At 47.4% G+C, this 16,164-nt stretch overlaps 2 protein-coding genes across 3 annotated transcripts; one reads left to right on the forward strand and one right to left on the reverse strand.

The window, feature by feature from the left end:
• Positions 1-16: 16 nt before the first annotated feature.
• kitb (KIT proto-oncogene, receptor tyrosine kinase b) lies at positions 17-8,152 on the reverse strand. Of its 2 annotated transcripts, none has more exons than XM_047044563.1 (21): positions 7,634-8,152; positions 6,327-6,608; positions 5,893-6,177; positions 5,416-5,555; positions 5,147-5,315; positions 4,826-5,015; positions 4,486-4,601; positions 4,249-4,363; positions 3,908-4,101; positions 3,474-3,580; positions 3,249-3,375; positions 2,983-3,087; positions 2,754-2,864; positions 2,528-2,666; positions 2,381-2,433; positions 2,049-2,155; positions 1,819-1,941; positions 1,544-1,655; positions 1,332-1,431; positions 1,152-1,257; positions 17-1,069 (listed from the first exon to the last, which is right to left on the reverse strand). In XM_047044563.1, exons 1-21 carry the CDS (start codon positions 7,692-7,694, stop codon positions 920-922), a joined length of 2,892 nt encoding a protein of 963 aa, XP_046900519.1. In that variant the 5' UTR covers positions 7,695-8,152; the 3' UTR covers positions 17-919. The 2 variants fall into 2 exon arrangements, with proteins under 2 accessions (XP_046900519.1, XP_046900518.1); XM_047044562.1 differs by having other exon boundaries at positions 2,381-2,436.
• A 2,197-nt stretch (positions 8,153-10,349) lies between these two features.
• On the forward strand, positions 10,350-16,164 carry fip1l1b (FIP1 like 1b (S. cerevisiae)). Its single transcript, XM_047044872.1, has 17 exons — positions 10,350-10,670; positions 11,011-11,065; positions 11,239-11,308; positions 11,472-11,596; positions 11,879-11,943; positions 12,181-12,291; positions 12,447-12,577; positions 12,761-12,900; positions 13,341-13,394; positions 13,715-13,814; positions 14,106-14,262; positions 14,422-14,448; positions 14,537-14,591; positions 14,686-14,741; positions 14,894-15,089; positions 15,231-15,380; positions 15,585-16,164. The coding sequence occupies exons 1-17, from the start codon at positions 10,586-10,588 to the stop codon at positions 15,727-15,729; spliced, it is 1,722 nt and encodes a 573-aa protein (XP_046900828.1). The 5' UTR covers positions 10,350-10,585; the 3' UTR covers positions 15,730-16,164.

A 16,164-nucleotide genomic window follows, 5' to 3' on the forward strand; every position in this document is an offset into this window, starting at 1 on the left:
TGGTGGATGGCGTTCACAAATGGTACATATTTATTTACTTTCTGTATTACAATCAACACTCTTTATCAAAACTGCATAAACCTCAAAACCGTTCGTAACAATTCTGAAGCTTGTTTGCACATACATTGCAGACACCTATCAAAACATTCTTTACAAACCAGGAGCCAGACATGTATATATTTACATAGTCTAAATTCTGAAACTGCCAGTACAAACAACTCATACATTACACACATACATACATACATAACTAAAATAGTTTAAAGGATGGTTACACTTGTATTTACATTACCCACAATGTCAACTAGTAGTCCGACGCAAAGGCAGAAACACTCGTTCAAAAGAATTTCTAAATTCAGCAGTATATTCACCTCTTCGCAAAACATTTTAAGTGAAAACACAAAACAGTATTTCCATATACTTTCATATATATATGGCTTTGTAGGTAAATAGTTTTAGTTACCAAGGCCAAACACAATCAGTTCTGTCAATTCATACCGTTCTGTTATGGCTTTTTATTTATGATCAAGCAATTGTTAGTCATTTGTTTGGTTTTTCTGTATCCCTCCTCTAAACGATTTTGATCTGTTATCCTTTGAGTGCGTCAACACGTACACAGTTTTGAATGTACACCTCATTCGTTAGGGTCGTGTTCTATGATGTCATGGGTTTTCAAGGCCGGTTAGGACTGCTGAGTCAGCTGTAGACATGCACTTGGAATACACCAGGGATCAATATAGTTATACCACAAATGGGTGGAGAGAGGCCAATGCAGGTCTGCATTGTATGTGTGTGTGTGTGTGTGTGTGTGTGTGTGTGAGAGAGAGAGCGAGAGAGCGAGAGCAGAGCACTGGACTGTGTAGCATAGTCGAGGAGGTAGGCAGGCAGGAAGGTGTATAAGTGTGTGTGTGTGTGTGTCTCAGACAGTGTCGTAGTCCAGGAAGACGTCGGCGGTGCTGAGCAGCAGAGGCTGGGTGGGGGCGGTGGTGCTGCAGACGGAGCTCAGCCTCCGTGAGGGCGCCCTCTGCTGCTGTGGAGGGACAGGCGCACTGCTCAGGTTCAGGTACACCTGCAACACACACACACACAATATGATCAAATAAAATGTCAGTTGTTGTATTGAGACGTACATTTGTACACAGTTTCCGTACGTTCTTGGTGTTCTCTGACAGTAGTAGTTCGGCCCTCTCCACCAGCTTCCTGAAGGAAGGTCTCTTCAGCGGATCCTGGCTCCAGCAAAGTAGCATAATTTCATACCTAGAGAGAACACAAAGATGGTTACATTGATACAGGGGGGAAAAATGGATACAAACACAAACTCAAACACTCACATCTCATTGGGCGCAAAGTCAGGGCTGCTCATCCGATGGCCATCTTGAATCATCTTGTAGAAGGCTGAGCCCACATGTACCCCTGGGTAAGGACTGCTACCTACACACACACACACACACACACACACACATGTGAGCTATAGTCCTCCATTACAATCATACTGGTCAAAGTGGGTTTTAGCTTTCAATGCATTTTTATTCAAAAAAAATACCAAGAGAGAAGATCTCCCAGAGCAGTATGCCGTAGGACCAGACGTCGCTCTCGAAGGTGTAGACAGAGTCAAAGATACTTTCCGGCGACATCCACTTAACTGGGAGACGAGCCTGGTCAAAGAAATAGACAGGGAGACACCTCAGTGAGTCAGGGACAGTGAGAGCACGACGCGACGGGTTCTGGAACAACTCTCACTGTCGATGTTGTGCATTTTCATTGTTACCTTTTCTCTCTTGTATGATTCTATTTCCTTACGCACACACGTGTACTCACGTTTCCCCTGAGGACGTAGTTGGAGTCGGTAGTGATGTCTCTGGCCAGGCCAAAGTCACAGATCTTGGCAACTCTACCCTGAGTCAGCAGGATGTTTCTGGCTGCCAGGTCTCTGTGGATGCACTGCACACACACACACACACAATGAGAATGCATTAGAAACGGATACAAGCACATAGCACTGTGCGCAAGTGTACGACACACACACACACACACACACTGAGCCTTACGTTCTTGAACGTGATGTACTCCATGCCTTTAGCCACCTGGTAGGAGAAGCTGAGAAGATCTTCGGTGTCCAGAGACAGATCGTCTATAGAAAGAGCATTCTTGTCATCTGCAAACAGGGATGAGGGGAAGGAGAGAGAGGGGGAGGGAGTGGAGAAGACGCTGAATGAATCATTTGATTATGACTTGGTTGGGACTTTAATGTGCATGCAATGTATTTGAGAAATAATGGCTTTTATAGTTCGGCATTGATTTCTTTTATGGTACTGCATGATGGGGAATAGTGTTGTAGCAGGGAGTGCATGATGGGAAATGTAGCACGGGCGAGTTGTACCTGAGTCTCTTTCAGACGGACGCATGGACATGTACCCTGCACCATTTCCCTCTCTGCTGTGACAAACACACATGCACACACACCGTTATAAACCACAGCCACATCATAAAAACGCAACAAAGGCATAAATAATTCAAACACACACACCCCGAGGATTCTCTCTGGTTGGGGACGTTGCGGTAGTAACCGTCGTTACTCTGGGAACTGAAGTACGTCTCCCTCTTCCTGCGCAGGAAGTTGAGCAGGTCTCCATAGCAACAGTACTCTGTGATCACTAACGTGGGGCCTAAAAAATCAAAATATAATCTTGTGATTAAAACTAAACAAGTTGAAAGTTCATCACATAGACATAAACACACACACACATGCTCACCTCCGACAGTACAGGCCCCAAGCAGGTTGACAATGTTGACATGGTTGCCGAGGTAACTGAGAACTTTCAGCTCTGACATCAGAGCTTCCTTCTCAGTGGAGTGAGCTCTGGCTGTGGTGACACAACATGGCATCATCATCATATCATAGTTTCTTTAATGCAGCCCCACAGCCACACTAATGGAATCAATTATTTTGCAGCCCATTAGCCAGATGAAACACACACTTACGTTTGAGCATCTTGACAGCGACGGTCACTACCGAGTCTGGTGAGCCGAGACCATAAGCTGTGGCCCTCAGGACTTTACCAAACGCCCCGGAGCCAAGCGTCTTTCCTGGAATGACACAGACACGTTCAAACATACAACACTACAAATCTGAAATATAAATGCATAAACATACACATAGGAAAGTACAATATATGGTGTAAATACAGTACATAATACAAAAACACAGACACATTCTCAAAGTCAACACACACATTCCTTTCTCGTACCAAAGCGTAGTTTCTGCCGAGGGAACTCCCATTTGGGGTCATAGGGGAGCTGGGTGGGGTCAATGTAGATGTAATTGTTGCCATGGATACTCTCAATAACCTTCCACTGGATCTGGAACTTGGGTTTCTGAAGGGCAAAACACAGCCTAAACTGATCTTTGTGCTCTTACTGCAGGTAAATGGCTCGTGTGTGTGTGTGTGTGTGCCCGTGTGTGTGTGTGTTACCTGCATGTACTTGTACAGCAGCACCACCAGTATGACGCTCAGTATGACAGCAGTAGCCACCACGCCACAGAGGAGAGGGGTGAAGAGCTCATGGGCCACTATGCGCTCTGCATGGACACACACACACACACACACCATGTACATGATGAAATCATACAAACACACACATACACCATGTACATGATGAAATCATACAAACAAACACACACTCACACCATGTACATGATGAAATCATACAAACAAAAACACACACACACACCCAATGCTGGTTAAAGAGTCAGTGGTGTTTATTTAGGAGAGAGAGATTAGTCTCCATGTCTAATTCCAGCCTGCACACTCAGCAACCAGTAATCCCATTCCATCTGCACCCACACCTGCCCAACATAGATACAAGGCTAGTGCATGTTTGTGTGAGTGAGAGTGTGTAATCTCACCACCCATAGCGAACAGTGTGTAGGCCTGTTCTCCGTGTGCTGTCGCCACACACTCCAGGGTGTGGTGGTGTGCATGCTCCTTGCTCACGTTCACCCGGCTCTCCACTTCCTGCCGCCCAAAGCCTGAGTTGGATACAGTTACCACGACGACCTCCTGCGGCTCCCATTGGGTGGCGTTGGCCAGGTGTGAGCACCTGTGATGAATCAGAGAGGGTTCAATGATGCTTCATGCCTGAATATATTAAAAACGATCACTTCGATACACTAAGCTTATACTAAACAGTAGATTCACTCAAAAAACACTTGTGGACTCCGTGTAGGCTGTTATGTCTGACTCATACCGCGTGTGGGGCAGTTCACAATAGTACCAGCTGATCTGGGGGGCTGGGTAACCGACGGCAACGCACCGCACCTGTCCGTGATGAGGGCCCTCCTGGGAAATGATGACTGGCTTACCTGACAGAGAGAAAGAGAGAGAGTGAAACGAGAGAATCAGAGGGGGTGGTAGATGAGAGCACATTATACACACATTACATTAAACACAACTTAAAGATATTACAGCAGGAAACATGACATACTGATGACATAGACTGGGAAGGATTGATTGAGAGAGGCGTCTTCGTGATCGGCTGAGAAGGTATAGATCCCGCCCTCAGAACCGTGGACCCTCACCAGCTTTAACTCACTGATATACCTGAGGGAGAGAGACACAGCATGAAGGTGTGTCTGTCTGTGTGTGTGTGTGGCTTTGTTTTACTGCCCTTGTGGGGACCAGAAATCCCCAAACTAAATTAAGGTTAGGAGCTAGGGTTAGGCTTAGATTTAGAGTTCATGTTAGGTTTTTGGGGTAAGGTAGTGGGGTGAATTCTGATTCCCACAAAGATAAATGTACAATGTATGTGTGTGTAGATATAGTACCTATATGTTTCTCGTTGGATGGTGATGACATGCTCTGTGGTATTGCGGAGCACCTTGCCCTTGTATACCCAGGAGAGGGTTTTGGGTCTGGGGTATGAGTCCAACTCCACCCTGAGGCTTATGCTCTCTCCCTCTTTCACCGGAGCCGGGGTAGGCCTGGACTCTTCCAACAGACGGATAAAGCCTTGGTCTAGAATACACACACACACATATTTTTACATAAACACACATTAAACATACCTTAAAGGCTACAACAATCCGCAAAACCGAGCACACACATCAAAGGGCACCTACACACCGTGAACACACACACACACTCACCGCGGACATCGAGCTGAAGCACCACCGTGGTTTTGCCCCTCTCGTTGTGGGCGTGGCAGCGGTATGCCCCACCGTCTGATTGGTTGACAGAGGTAATACAGATACTGGTGGAGCGCTTGTAACCCCGAGCACCAGGCAGGATTTTTGAGTTGTGGGTCTCAAACACTCGCTACAAGTCAGGGGTCAAAGGTCAGCTCAGACACATTCTACATCACAGTGGTTCAGGTTTGTCGGTAGTTCTAGGTCTAAGTGGTGCAAATTGTTCTCACCGCGTCTTTGGGGAAATCCCATTTGAGGATGAGGTCGGGGTTGGCATTGGACGAGCTGCAGGTCAACTTGAACTCTTCCCCCTTCCTCAGGATCACATTCTCTTTCTGTGATAGGTCGATAATGGGAGGACTCTCCGGAGCTAGTAAAGGAGGAATGGAAGATGAAGCGCCAAAAGAGGCTTGTTGTAGTTCTCCTCAAAAGGGAAACAATCTAGTTTTTCGATTATTTGGTTAACTTTAACAGTTGTTATTAAATCTTTTTTACTTTGAATGAATTCAAATGTTGTGAGGGCTGGATACACACATCACTAGAATAAAAGCAGGTTGGCTGCAGGTTTACTGTTGGTATTGTTTTGATTTAGCAGGACTAAGCATGTTGACAAAACACTCCTCTTCATGCATTCTGATTTCAAATCTCTTATGCAATCCCTGAAATTCAGTTTGTCTGTATCTCTCTTTCTCTACCTCATCACTTACCCAGCCGAACATCCACTGTGTATTGGCTGGAATTGACCAGGACTCCGCCCAGTTCACCCACGCACATGTAGCAGCCCTCGTACACCTTCTTGGCCTTGGCAATGATGATGCCTCGCTGTGGGTCGGCACGGTAACGCAAGTCAGAGGGCAGAAGTCGCCCGTCGCAGGTGTTCAGGGCCAGTAGCGTGACCGCTGGGTCAGTAGCGAGACAGGGCACGGTACAGTCCTCACCTTCCCGGACCAGAATGCCGTTCACCATGGTGCGCTGGAATGCGTTCTGGGGGTCTGACAGGGGTGCGAGTGTGTGTGGGTTAAGGGGTGTGGGGGGGTTATATGGAGAAAAGGGTGAACGGTAAGGTAAACTGTACAAAATCGTGTTTTGCATTTCCACCAACACACAGACACCCACACATTAACAGACTACTCCGACCCACCTTTCACATACACATAGATTGAACTCTGTTCTGAGGTGCGGTTGTTGACGCACAAGTAGAGGCCCATGTGGTAAGCCTGTGCAGCCGCCACGGTGATGAAGGGTCCTTGGCCATCCTCTCCCTCCCCTTCAACCCTTCGACCCCGCTCCCGCTGCCACTTCAGAACAGAGGCAGCTGAGACGGAGCCAGGGGCCTCGTCACCATGACAACGGAGATTCAGAGACCCTCCTTTCTGAACCACTGTGTAAGGACCGCTGGGAGACAGGATGAGCCTGCACCAGCCTGGGAACGACACAGGAACAAACACAGCCATATTTGACACACACAGAACGTAGGAACCTGAGTTTTCCTGGCCTATGCTTTTAAGCAACAACAAAAAAAATTAAGACTTGAACAGCAAAACGATTTATTTTGTTTAATTAGCTTTGGTCCTGACAGTCCCATGAGCCATAAACCACTTTTGCCACAATAAAAAAAATCCTTTGTTCTTTACCTTCTCTCTGTGTAGTTGTGGTAGAAGACGTATGATTTGCATGCCGGTTTCTTATAAGTAACATTTTCATGTGACTGTTTAGGCCTTGAGCAGTGGCCTCGCGCACGCGCGAGTTAACAAGTCAAGGGCGAAGTTTCGTAGCGATACAAGACTATGACGTATGTTTTAACGCCAGAGCATTCATTGCTCTATTTAGTTTTGGGATTATTTTGTCAAGCCACATCCTGCAACCAACCATGTAATATGAGAAGTTCTGTTTTGCAACCTGTTAACTGTTTCTCAGGTGCGCGTGCACCTGTTGCCCAAGGGAGCCGGACGTAGGCCTAGTCGGTTTTCTTCTCACATGTGGTTACGGTTATGCAAATGTTTTACCCGTGAATTCATCCATTGCCTGTCTCGCCAAGCCTTTCTTGAATCAACAGGTGGATTTGGCAGATTAGAGTTAGGCTATATATCACAAAACTGCACTCCCATGCTCAATCTGTGTGAACAATGACCATGCCAAAACATTGACAATAGCCTGAATACTGTTGGTGAGAAATTCAGCTCTTGACAATCAACAGTCACAAAGCATTTGCAGACTGCTTCGCAACTTTTAGCATTTTTCCACCACTTTCAAATTATTAATGGTGAATACGTCTAAAAGATGTGTATATCCGTCTTAACATGTTTGATTAGGCTAGTAATAATACAAATACAATAAACTGTAGACCTACAGTTGGTGTACAATATCAATGTTTATGTTGCCATCTCGACAGGGGTTCAGCTCAGAATGTATCTGCCGTGCGTGCCCACCTGGTGCAGAATATCTTACCCTTATCTGTGAATTGTAAAAGCAGAAATTGAGCAGTGAATAAAATCCAAGTTTTCTTCATGGTTATAATCCGTTTTTACCCCATGCGTCTCGGACAGTAAGTACACTGTATGTAAGTCAGTCTAACCGTAACGACTCCCTAAACGCTACGAAGCACTCCGACGATGTTATGCCTCCCAGATGAATTTGTACGGTCCTTAAAGGAACAGTGTTGGCCCCCTCCTATCTCCCTCATTCTCTCAGTCTCTTTGGTTAGGTTATGCCATGCGCATTGTCCCGTTCTGCAGCGCAGGATGGCGTCCCGCCAAGTTCTGAAGCCAATATTACCAGAATAAAATAATGTCAACAACCACGTTTCCAGTTTTTAAAGTGTTATTCCCTTAAAATTGATATTTTAAGGGACTTTTGCAATACCCTATAGTCTTTGTAAATATATTTTCGTGGTTATCAGTCTGTTAAGCAGTGGTAGTTTCACTTTTCCCACACGATTTCTGTCGAATTGATATTGTTTTAGAGTGATCCGCTTGATTTGTCATAATTCTGCGGGTGCCTTACACAAGAAAACATTTGTTTGTGTTTGTGTTCGCGCGCGCGTTCTTCTCTGCGTGTGTTCAACGCTCAAGGGTGAAAATGAGTGAGGACACTTAGTGTCTTTGTATGTTGACTCTCACATGATAAACACACATCTCAAGCCCCGAAGCACTTGACTTGACACCAAAATATTTTCAGTAACAGTGGCGGGTAAAAAATCCAATAAGTAATGCGTAAAACCCTCAAATGGTGTAAGTTGTAACAGAGAGTTGTGTGTGTATCACAAAGAGTGATCACACCTGTCTGTATGCCTTGTCCTACTCTCCATATGTTCTATTATCTGTGTAAGATGTCAAGGTGTGTGTGCGTGTGTGTGTGTGTGTGTGTGTGTGTGTGTGTGTGTGTGTGTGTGTGTGTGTGTGTGTGAGCGTAAGTGTGTCTGTGAACCATCCATATGTCTTCTTCACGCTGGTTCAATGTCATTTGAGTCCTTTCTATGTGAGTCCCCCCTACATAATTGACGATGGCGACTGTGTGTGTGTGTGAAGGGGGGCTGACTCACCATGACTCTGCAGTGTGACTCACTCATCTGCTCTCAGACAGATGAGGATGGCTGTCCTGCTGAGGGCAACGGCGGTTTTGGACAAGAAATAACTCCTCAGATCACATTACGTAATGAAAGGTAAACTCTCTCTGGTGAACGAGTCCTCTGCCTGTTTTCTGCCTTTCTTTCTCATTTTCTCTCGCTCTTATCTAATCTCTCTTTGTCTTTCGTAAAAACTTTTTGCATGCTCCAACTCAAATGTATAAACACTCAACCTTATATCCATCACCCGGCCACACATGCATGTACACACACACACACACATCCCCATTGCCAGAGTCTAATGTTTCTCTAATGTAATCCAAATCTTTTCTCTCAGTGCTGACTGCACATTTAAACCCTCCTGATATCCTTGTCTATTTGGTTTTCATCGGTCGGTGGTTGGTGCACACACTCTTCAACCCACTGTGGTTGTTAAGTGTTCCTCACCCTATCCATTTGTGGTCATTCCTATGTCCAAGGACCTTTTCTGAACCAGGAAAACTTCAGTTGAACCCTTTGTACACAACACAAGGGTAGTACTCTGCACTGCAGGAAATACATGCTCATGCATAAGGCCTTAGCTGACATACTGTAGTCCACAGTTATTACGAGGCATTGGGGTGAGGGGGCTGGGTGATATCATATCCACGTTTTTGGCAAAAACATGATAAGAGATTAAAAAATATTGGCACTTGGTCAAATGTGTGTGTGTGTAAGTGTAATCATAGATTGGCCAATGATAGCTCTCCTCTCACTAAACCTGATTATTATCGACTTCACTGTAATCCAGTGTAATCCACCACCGAGGCAGGGGTGGGAGGAGGTGTGAAAAAATAGAAAGAGATGAAGGACAGTGAGGGGATATGGATGGAGAGAGGAGGGAGGGGGAGCAGAGTTTGAAAGAAAGACAAAGGAGAGATGGACAGAGAAAAACAAAAGGGAAGGTGCGTGTGTGTTTTTTGTGTGTGACAATCCACTGCAATGCTCTCCAATAACCCAACAAAGAAGACAAGTTCCCCACTTAACTGGTCAATGGCCATAAATGCATTCTCTGTGGAGAATGCATTAAAGCGTTCCATATCCTACACAAAACCACAACACTAATCATTATCTTACAAATGGGTCGCTCTATGGATGTACCGGACTTCATAATATTACAGACATCTAAGTGCCAGACGAATACAATTATGTAATTGGAATTGTCATTGAGAAAAGTATCTTGCATGCGCAATTTTGTACAACAGATAAACACGCCATTAAATTCATAGCGTAAATAAAAACAACAAAGCATCACACTAATTCCTCCAGGGATACGATTCTTTGTTTCCACCTTGTGGTTATAAGTTACAGCACGACATGACGCCAGCGAACCAACTCTCCCCTAGGCCAATAAGAAAACGTCATAGGCCCTACTTGACCTCTAAGTATTTCTTCCGGATTTTTCTTTTCTTTTTCTTTAATGTTTGATTAGTCTTTTATGTACCTGATCCTATGGTCATATCATAAATATATATTGTTGTTTCCTTGTTTTTTGTACATGACATATTGTTCAGTAATAATAATTAAATAATAAATAAAAAAATTAAAAGTAGTCCTTCCGGGTGCACCATCATCCCGTCGCAGCATGAAGTGATTGGAATTCTGTAGCTTCATACATTTCTTTACAGTTTATTAATTTAATGTATGTCGGCGTTTGTTTAAAACGTTGCCCTGCTTGTTGTGCTGTTGCTCTAACGGTGTGCATGGTTGCAATCAGTGCAAACTGGAAAATAGTGGTGTTTTGAAAAAAGGTACTTTTCTTCTGCAACAACCATCGCTAAGCTAGCAAGCTAAAGATGTCTGCGGAGGAACAAGAAGCGGACAAAACAGCTACTGCGGAGGCGAGTGGTGGAGATGAAGAGGAAGAATGGCTTTACGGAGGTAAGGAATGCAGTAGTATGACTGCTTTGCTATTTAGCGTGCTAAGTAGTAAGCTGCAGAGTTAGCTTGCCGGCTATCATTAATAATAAAGCCCTTAGCGGCTTTAAGGGCCCAGTCTTAAGATGTGTTTGAAATGTTCAAAAGCATGTAACGCTAGTTCACTAAATACTGCCTTGGCCACTGGTGCAAATGAGATGCTATAAACTCAAAGTTGCAAACATGGAACGTTCCTAAAGTTCTGTCTCGTTTGTTAGATTCAGCCAAACCCGCCTGAACTAGTAACGCAGTCTTGGCCTAGCTAGCTTGTTCCGATCCCATCCATTCCCGTTTGATTTTGTAGATGAAGGTGAGAACAAGGAAGAGGACGAGGAAGCCAAGCTGAATGCTGCAGTGAGGTAAGTCGCTTGCAAATATATCTTGCATTATAATAATTAGCAGTACCCAACGTAGTAAACGCACAGCCTTGTCAATTAGTTATTTTTGCAGTCTTGCATTTCTAGTAATTCGCTGATTGCTGACATGGGCTTAGTTTACCTGCATCTAACGGTACATTGTTTCAACCCCCAAGTGCACCTGCAGATGCACCCCCTCCTATGTCAGAGGAGTCCCCCACCACAGGGAATGGAGTAGACCCACAGGTAGCTACCACGTTTGAGAGGTCACATGGCTCAGAAGTTTCTCAGTGTCATAATCACATGTTGTTTTCTCTCTGTCTGCCTACACCTCCCACCATTTTGCTGTCATAATGTACTGTCTGGTTGTCTCTGTCTCCCTCTCTCACCCTGTCTTCCTCTCTCCCAGCCGGAGAAGACGGGGGAAGACGTCGAGCCCGCCGGGGACGAGGACAGCGAAAGTGACAGCGATGATGACGACGATGACGTCCGCGTCACCATCGGTGACATCAAGACGGGCGCGCCACAATACACGTACGTGCCCGATGACATGCTGGACAGCACAGGGTATTATGCATGGTTGGTGTAGGTGGGCTAGTTCAATTTCATGTGCCATTTGTTGCAAGCACATTGCAATACCTGGGCCTGTGCTTCTTGACTTCCATAGCGTTCAGGTCACATGGTTCTAAGTCGTGATTTACGCATAACCTATTGTTTGACAATGGGTTTTTGTATGTAGTAGTATGTTAAACTATCAAGCTTTCTGAGTAATCCTACTGTTTGTCGTGTGCTTGCCGTGCCTGTGTTGACGTTTAGAACCTATGGTGCAACGCCTGTCAATCTGAACATCAAGACTGCTGGGAGCCGACCTTATGGACAAGGTAGCGGTGGATTCTGCCCTCTTAGTTTCAGGACAACTTCTTTATCCGTCAACATACTGTCTCTCACATTTGCGGTGACCATGTGACAATGAGAGGCCGTTAGTAGGGCCATACCAATCTGTGCTGCTTTGTCTTATCTATGTCCCGAGGAGGGCTCCATGCTGAAAGAAATTCCCTTGTCTGAGTTGATATTGCGATGAGGTGACTACTATGTTTGTCCCTCTCGTGCCCCCGTAGTGGGCACAAAGCTGAAGGGGGTGGACTTGGAGGCTGCAGGCAGCATCAACGGAGTCCCCGTGCTGGAGGTGGAGATGGAGAGCTTCGAGGAGAAGCCCTGGAGGAAGCCAGGTGTGTGTGTGTGTCATAGTGATGTGAAAACGCTTTAGGCTTGTTTGGTTCTGTCACTTAAGGTTGCGTATATGTGATTGTAAGGGTGCTTTAGGTGTGTTTGATGACGTCACCTAATAATAATAATGTGTGTGTGTGTGTGTGAACGCCTGCAGGAGCGGACCTGTCGGACTACTTTAATTATGGCTTCAACGAGGACACGTGGAAGGCGTACTGCGAGAAGCAGAAAAGGCTGCGCATGGGGCTGGAGGTCCTCACCGTCGGCTCGGTAACCAGTAAAATCACCGTAAGAGATGGATAGAACCGGAACGCACCCTGAAACCCTCTGATTCAGCCATTCACCACAGGGGTCATCTAAAGAGTTGTCCTGAATCTTGTCAGACTCCCCCCCCCCCCCCCCCCCCCCCCCCCCCCCCCCCCCCACCACAACAAAGACCCCGATGGTAACCAGATGTGCTGTCCTCCGTAGGTGCAGCAGGGCAGGACCGGCAATGACAAGGAGGCCAGTCTGCCCGTCCACACATCCAAGCCAGACTACCCAGCACCGACCAACCTGTACAAGAGCATGAACATGAACATGAATGTTAACATGAACATGAACACCACCAGGTGAGGAGCGGGTCTGGAAGAGGACGATGGGGAGAGAGAGAGGGCTGGGTCAGGGGGGTGGGGTTACGGAGGGAGGGGCAGGTGTAGCCTGCAGGTGATCCACAGGGAGATGCCGCGGGAGAGGAGAGGAGCAGGCAACATGCTTTCTTTCAGGGACGTTCGCAGACAGAACGCATCATTTATGGCAAGATGGGATCGTTGTCAAATGTGAATCACATGTGAAGTAGATTGGTCGTGCCAGTCTGCTTGAAGGCTTGCGTAAACACACTCACACACCTAGAGGTATCATCCAATTTCTTGAGTTCCCCCAGTTTCAAGAGCTAACCCTCCTGTGTGGAGATTAAAGGGATGAGTCCCCCTTTTTATATATGTGAAATGCATCGGGTGTGAATGCGCAGTGTTGTGTAACTCTCCTCCTCCCTCCCCCCCTCCTTCTCTAGGTTCTCCCCCCCTCAGTGGAATGGCCCACCCCCCACGGACATGTCATACTATACGTAAGTGGGCGTGGCCTCGTCTTGACATTAACGTACCACTTTTCTGAAGTCCTCCCAGGGTTTTTTTTTGTCAACGTTTTGCCTGCTGTGTCCCTTCTAGTCACTGATTGGAAAGCTTTTGTTCTTTAAGGGTTTTGATATTTTCATAATAGTACTTGAGCCTATGGAGTTGATTGACAGGAAGAGAGAGGTGGGGAAATGTCAATAATTATGCTCCATTTCTGTCCTACCTCCAGTCAGACGTGGATCGTCTGTTAAGTGAAGCAGACATGCATGTCCTCAGTATGTTGCTGATCTGGCGTGTTGCTCATTTTCTGCAGAAAGCCGAGCGGGACAATCGATGTGATTGGCGGGCAGACGGCCACCATCAGCAGAGTGGAGGGCCGGCGCAGGCACAACCTGGAGGGCAACAACATCCAGGTACACACACACACACACGCATGGCCAACACACTACTGGGAGCGGAAAGCCCCCAAAGAGGGAGTCAGATGGCTGAGTGGTTAGGGAATCGGGCTATTAATCAGAAGGTTGCCAGTTCAATTCCCGGCCTTGCAAAATGTTGTTGTGTCCTTGGGCAAGGCACTTCACCCTACTTGCCTCGGGGGGAATGTCCCTGTACTTACTGTAAGTCGCTCTGGATAAGAGCGTCTGCTAAATGACTAAATGTAAATAGCCATGACAGGCTCTTTGTCCGTGGTCTGTGATTGGCAGGTGATATCAGAACATTCCTCGTCGGAGGCTGAGCCCGCCCCGGCCAAGATGCCCCCCTTCTTCCCACCCGGGGCTCTGCCCCCCAACATCCCTCCGCCCCCCTTCCTCCCCCCTCCGCCCAACGTCAGCACGGCGCCCCCCCTCATCCCCCCGCCAAGTAAGCACCGCCGACCACATTGGTTTCCTCCTTTACCCAATTTTTCTTCTTCTGTCCCCATTCTCTCTCTCTTTTCCCTCTTGCTGGGTTTCTCTCCTGTGTTATTCATGAGTATGTTTTCTCTCATCTGTAACGGGGTGTTGTTCTTTTCTCCCATAGGGTTACCCATCACTGTCCCCCCACCTGGTAAGACCTGCAATGGCACTAACTCAAAACAATAGTGATTCAATCCGTTTCCTTAAAGCAGGTTTGCATTAATAGTGTTTGTGTGTAGGTTTCCCCCCTCCTCCTGGCGGCCCCCCTCCATCTCTCATCCCCACCTTGGACAGGTGTGTATTACACCCCCCCACACACGGGTACATGTGTATCCCTGTAATGGTTCAGGTATGTTCTGTTGTTAACTCTAACTGCCTCTCTCTCCAGTGGACATCCTGGAGTCTATGATGGGCGTCCTGTCCCGCCGTACCCCTTCCCCACAGGTAGGGGGAGCTGAGGCTGCCTTTAGTTAGGGACAGCTTTAGTCAACAGTTACTAACGCCCTTCACACATACAGACTTTCACTCTGGTTTATTTGCTGCTTCATCAGCCAGCGTAGTGTTGCTGCTGACCCTTTGTGTGTGTGTTTGTTCAGGTCCGTACCCTCCCCCCATGCCCGGCGCCGTGGCCCCTTGGCCCCCCATGATGGACCAGTCGAAGCAGTGGGACTACTACCCCCGCCGTGAGGAGAAGAGAGAGAAGGAGCGCGAGAGAGAGAGACCCAGGGAACGGCCGCACGAGAGGGAGAGAGAGACCCGGGAGCACAGTCCCTCGGCCATCGTCTACAACAGGTTAGCCACACGCATAATCAGCACACACACCACCCAGCACCTTAGCTTGAAATAACCAAAGGCTAAAATCAAAAGAAGGCATAATAATCATGGAGATTCTGTCCAGTTGAGGAAAAAGAACGCGTGTGCTAATTTCCTCAGCGACGAGGAGCGGTACCGCTACCGCGACTACGCGGAGCGTGGCTACGGCGGGGAGCGCCATAGGGAGAGGGCGAGCCGCGAGAAGGAGGACCGACACCGGGACAGACGCCACAGAGAGAAGGAGGAGGGACGCCACAAGTCCTCGCGCAGGTACGGCCCCTCCCCGGCTCACGCAGCACCACTCATCAGCTCGTCAAGTCAAAAGGATCCCGAGTCGCTGCACGTCAACGGGAGTCTCCCTCCTCCGTCTCGCCTCTAACACTTTGTTTCCCCTCACCACTTCCCCCCTCTCCTTACTTTACCTACCTCCCTTCTTTTCCCTCCCTCCCGTATCCCCCCCCCTCTCCCCGGAAGCAGCAGCAGCAGGAGGCGACACGACAGTGAGGAGGGCGACGGCCACCGGAGACACAAGCACAAGAAGAGCAAGAGGAGCAAGGAAGGCAAAGACCCCAGCGAAGAGCTGTCGGCCGACCAGGAGAACCAGGACGCCATGGAGTGACCGTCCCTCCCCCTCCGTCCCTCCTATGTCCCCCGTCCGTCTGTTTCTATCCAGTTCTCTCTTACTGATGCCTTCTCTTCTCCATCCATCTTTTTGTCAGCATGAACCCCCCCTCCCTCCCCAGATGGCCTCTCCTGTGTACACTCTCCTCTCCTTCAGTCTACCCTTCTCTTATCTCCACTCCGCCTGCATCTGTCCTCTTTCATCCCCCCCCCCCCCTCCCCCGCCTCCTCTTCCTGTCCCCATGTCTCCTCAGAGCACTGTTGTAATGTTAGATCATGCTCAGAGATTATTGGTGTATGTGTTACTTTATTCATGGCGACCACAAGCATTCTGTCTTTTCTCGTGGTATGTTTTTGTCCCTTTTTCCAGTGCTTTACTAAGGCACACACAGAAAGATGTCGATTTGTTAAATTGAATAAAAAAACAAATATC

Source organism: Hypomesus transpacificus, chromosome 22 (genome assembly GCF_021917145.1).
Source record: "Hypomesus transpacificus isolate Combined female chromosome 22, fHypTra1, whole genome shotgun sequence".
NCBI classification, from domain to species: Eukaryota; Metazoa; Chordata; class Actinopteri; order Osmeriformes; family Osmeridae; genus Hypomesus; species Hypomesus transpacificus.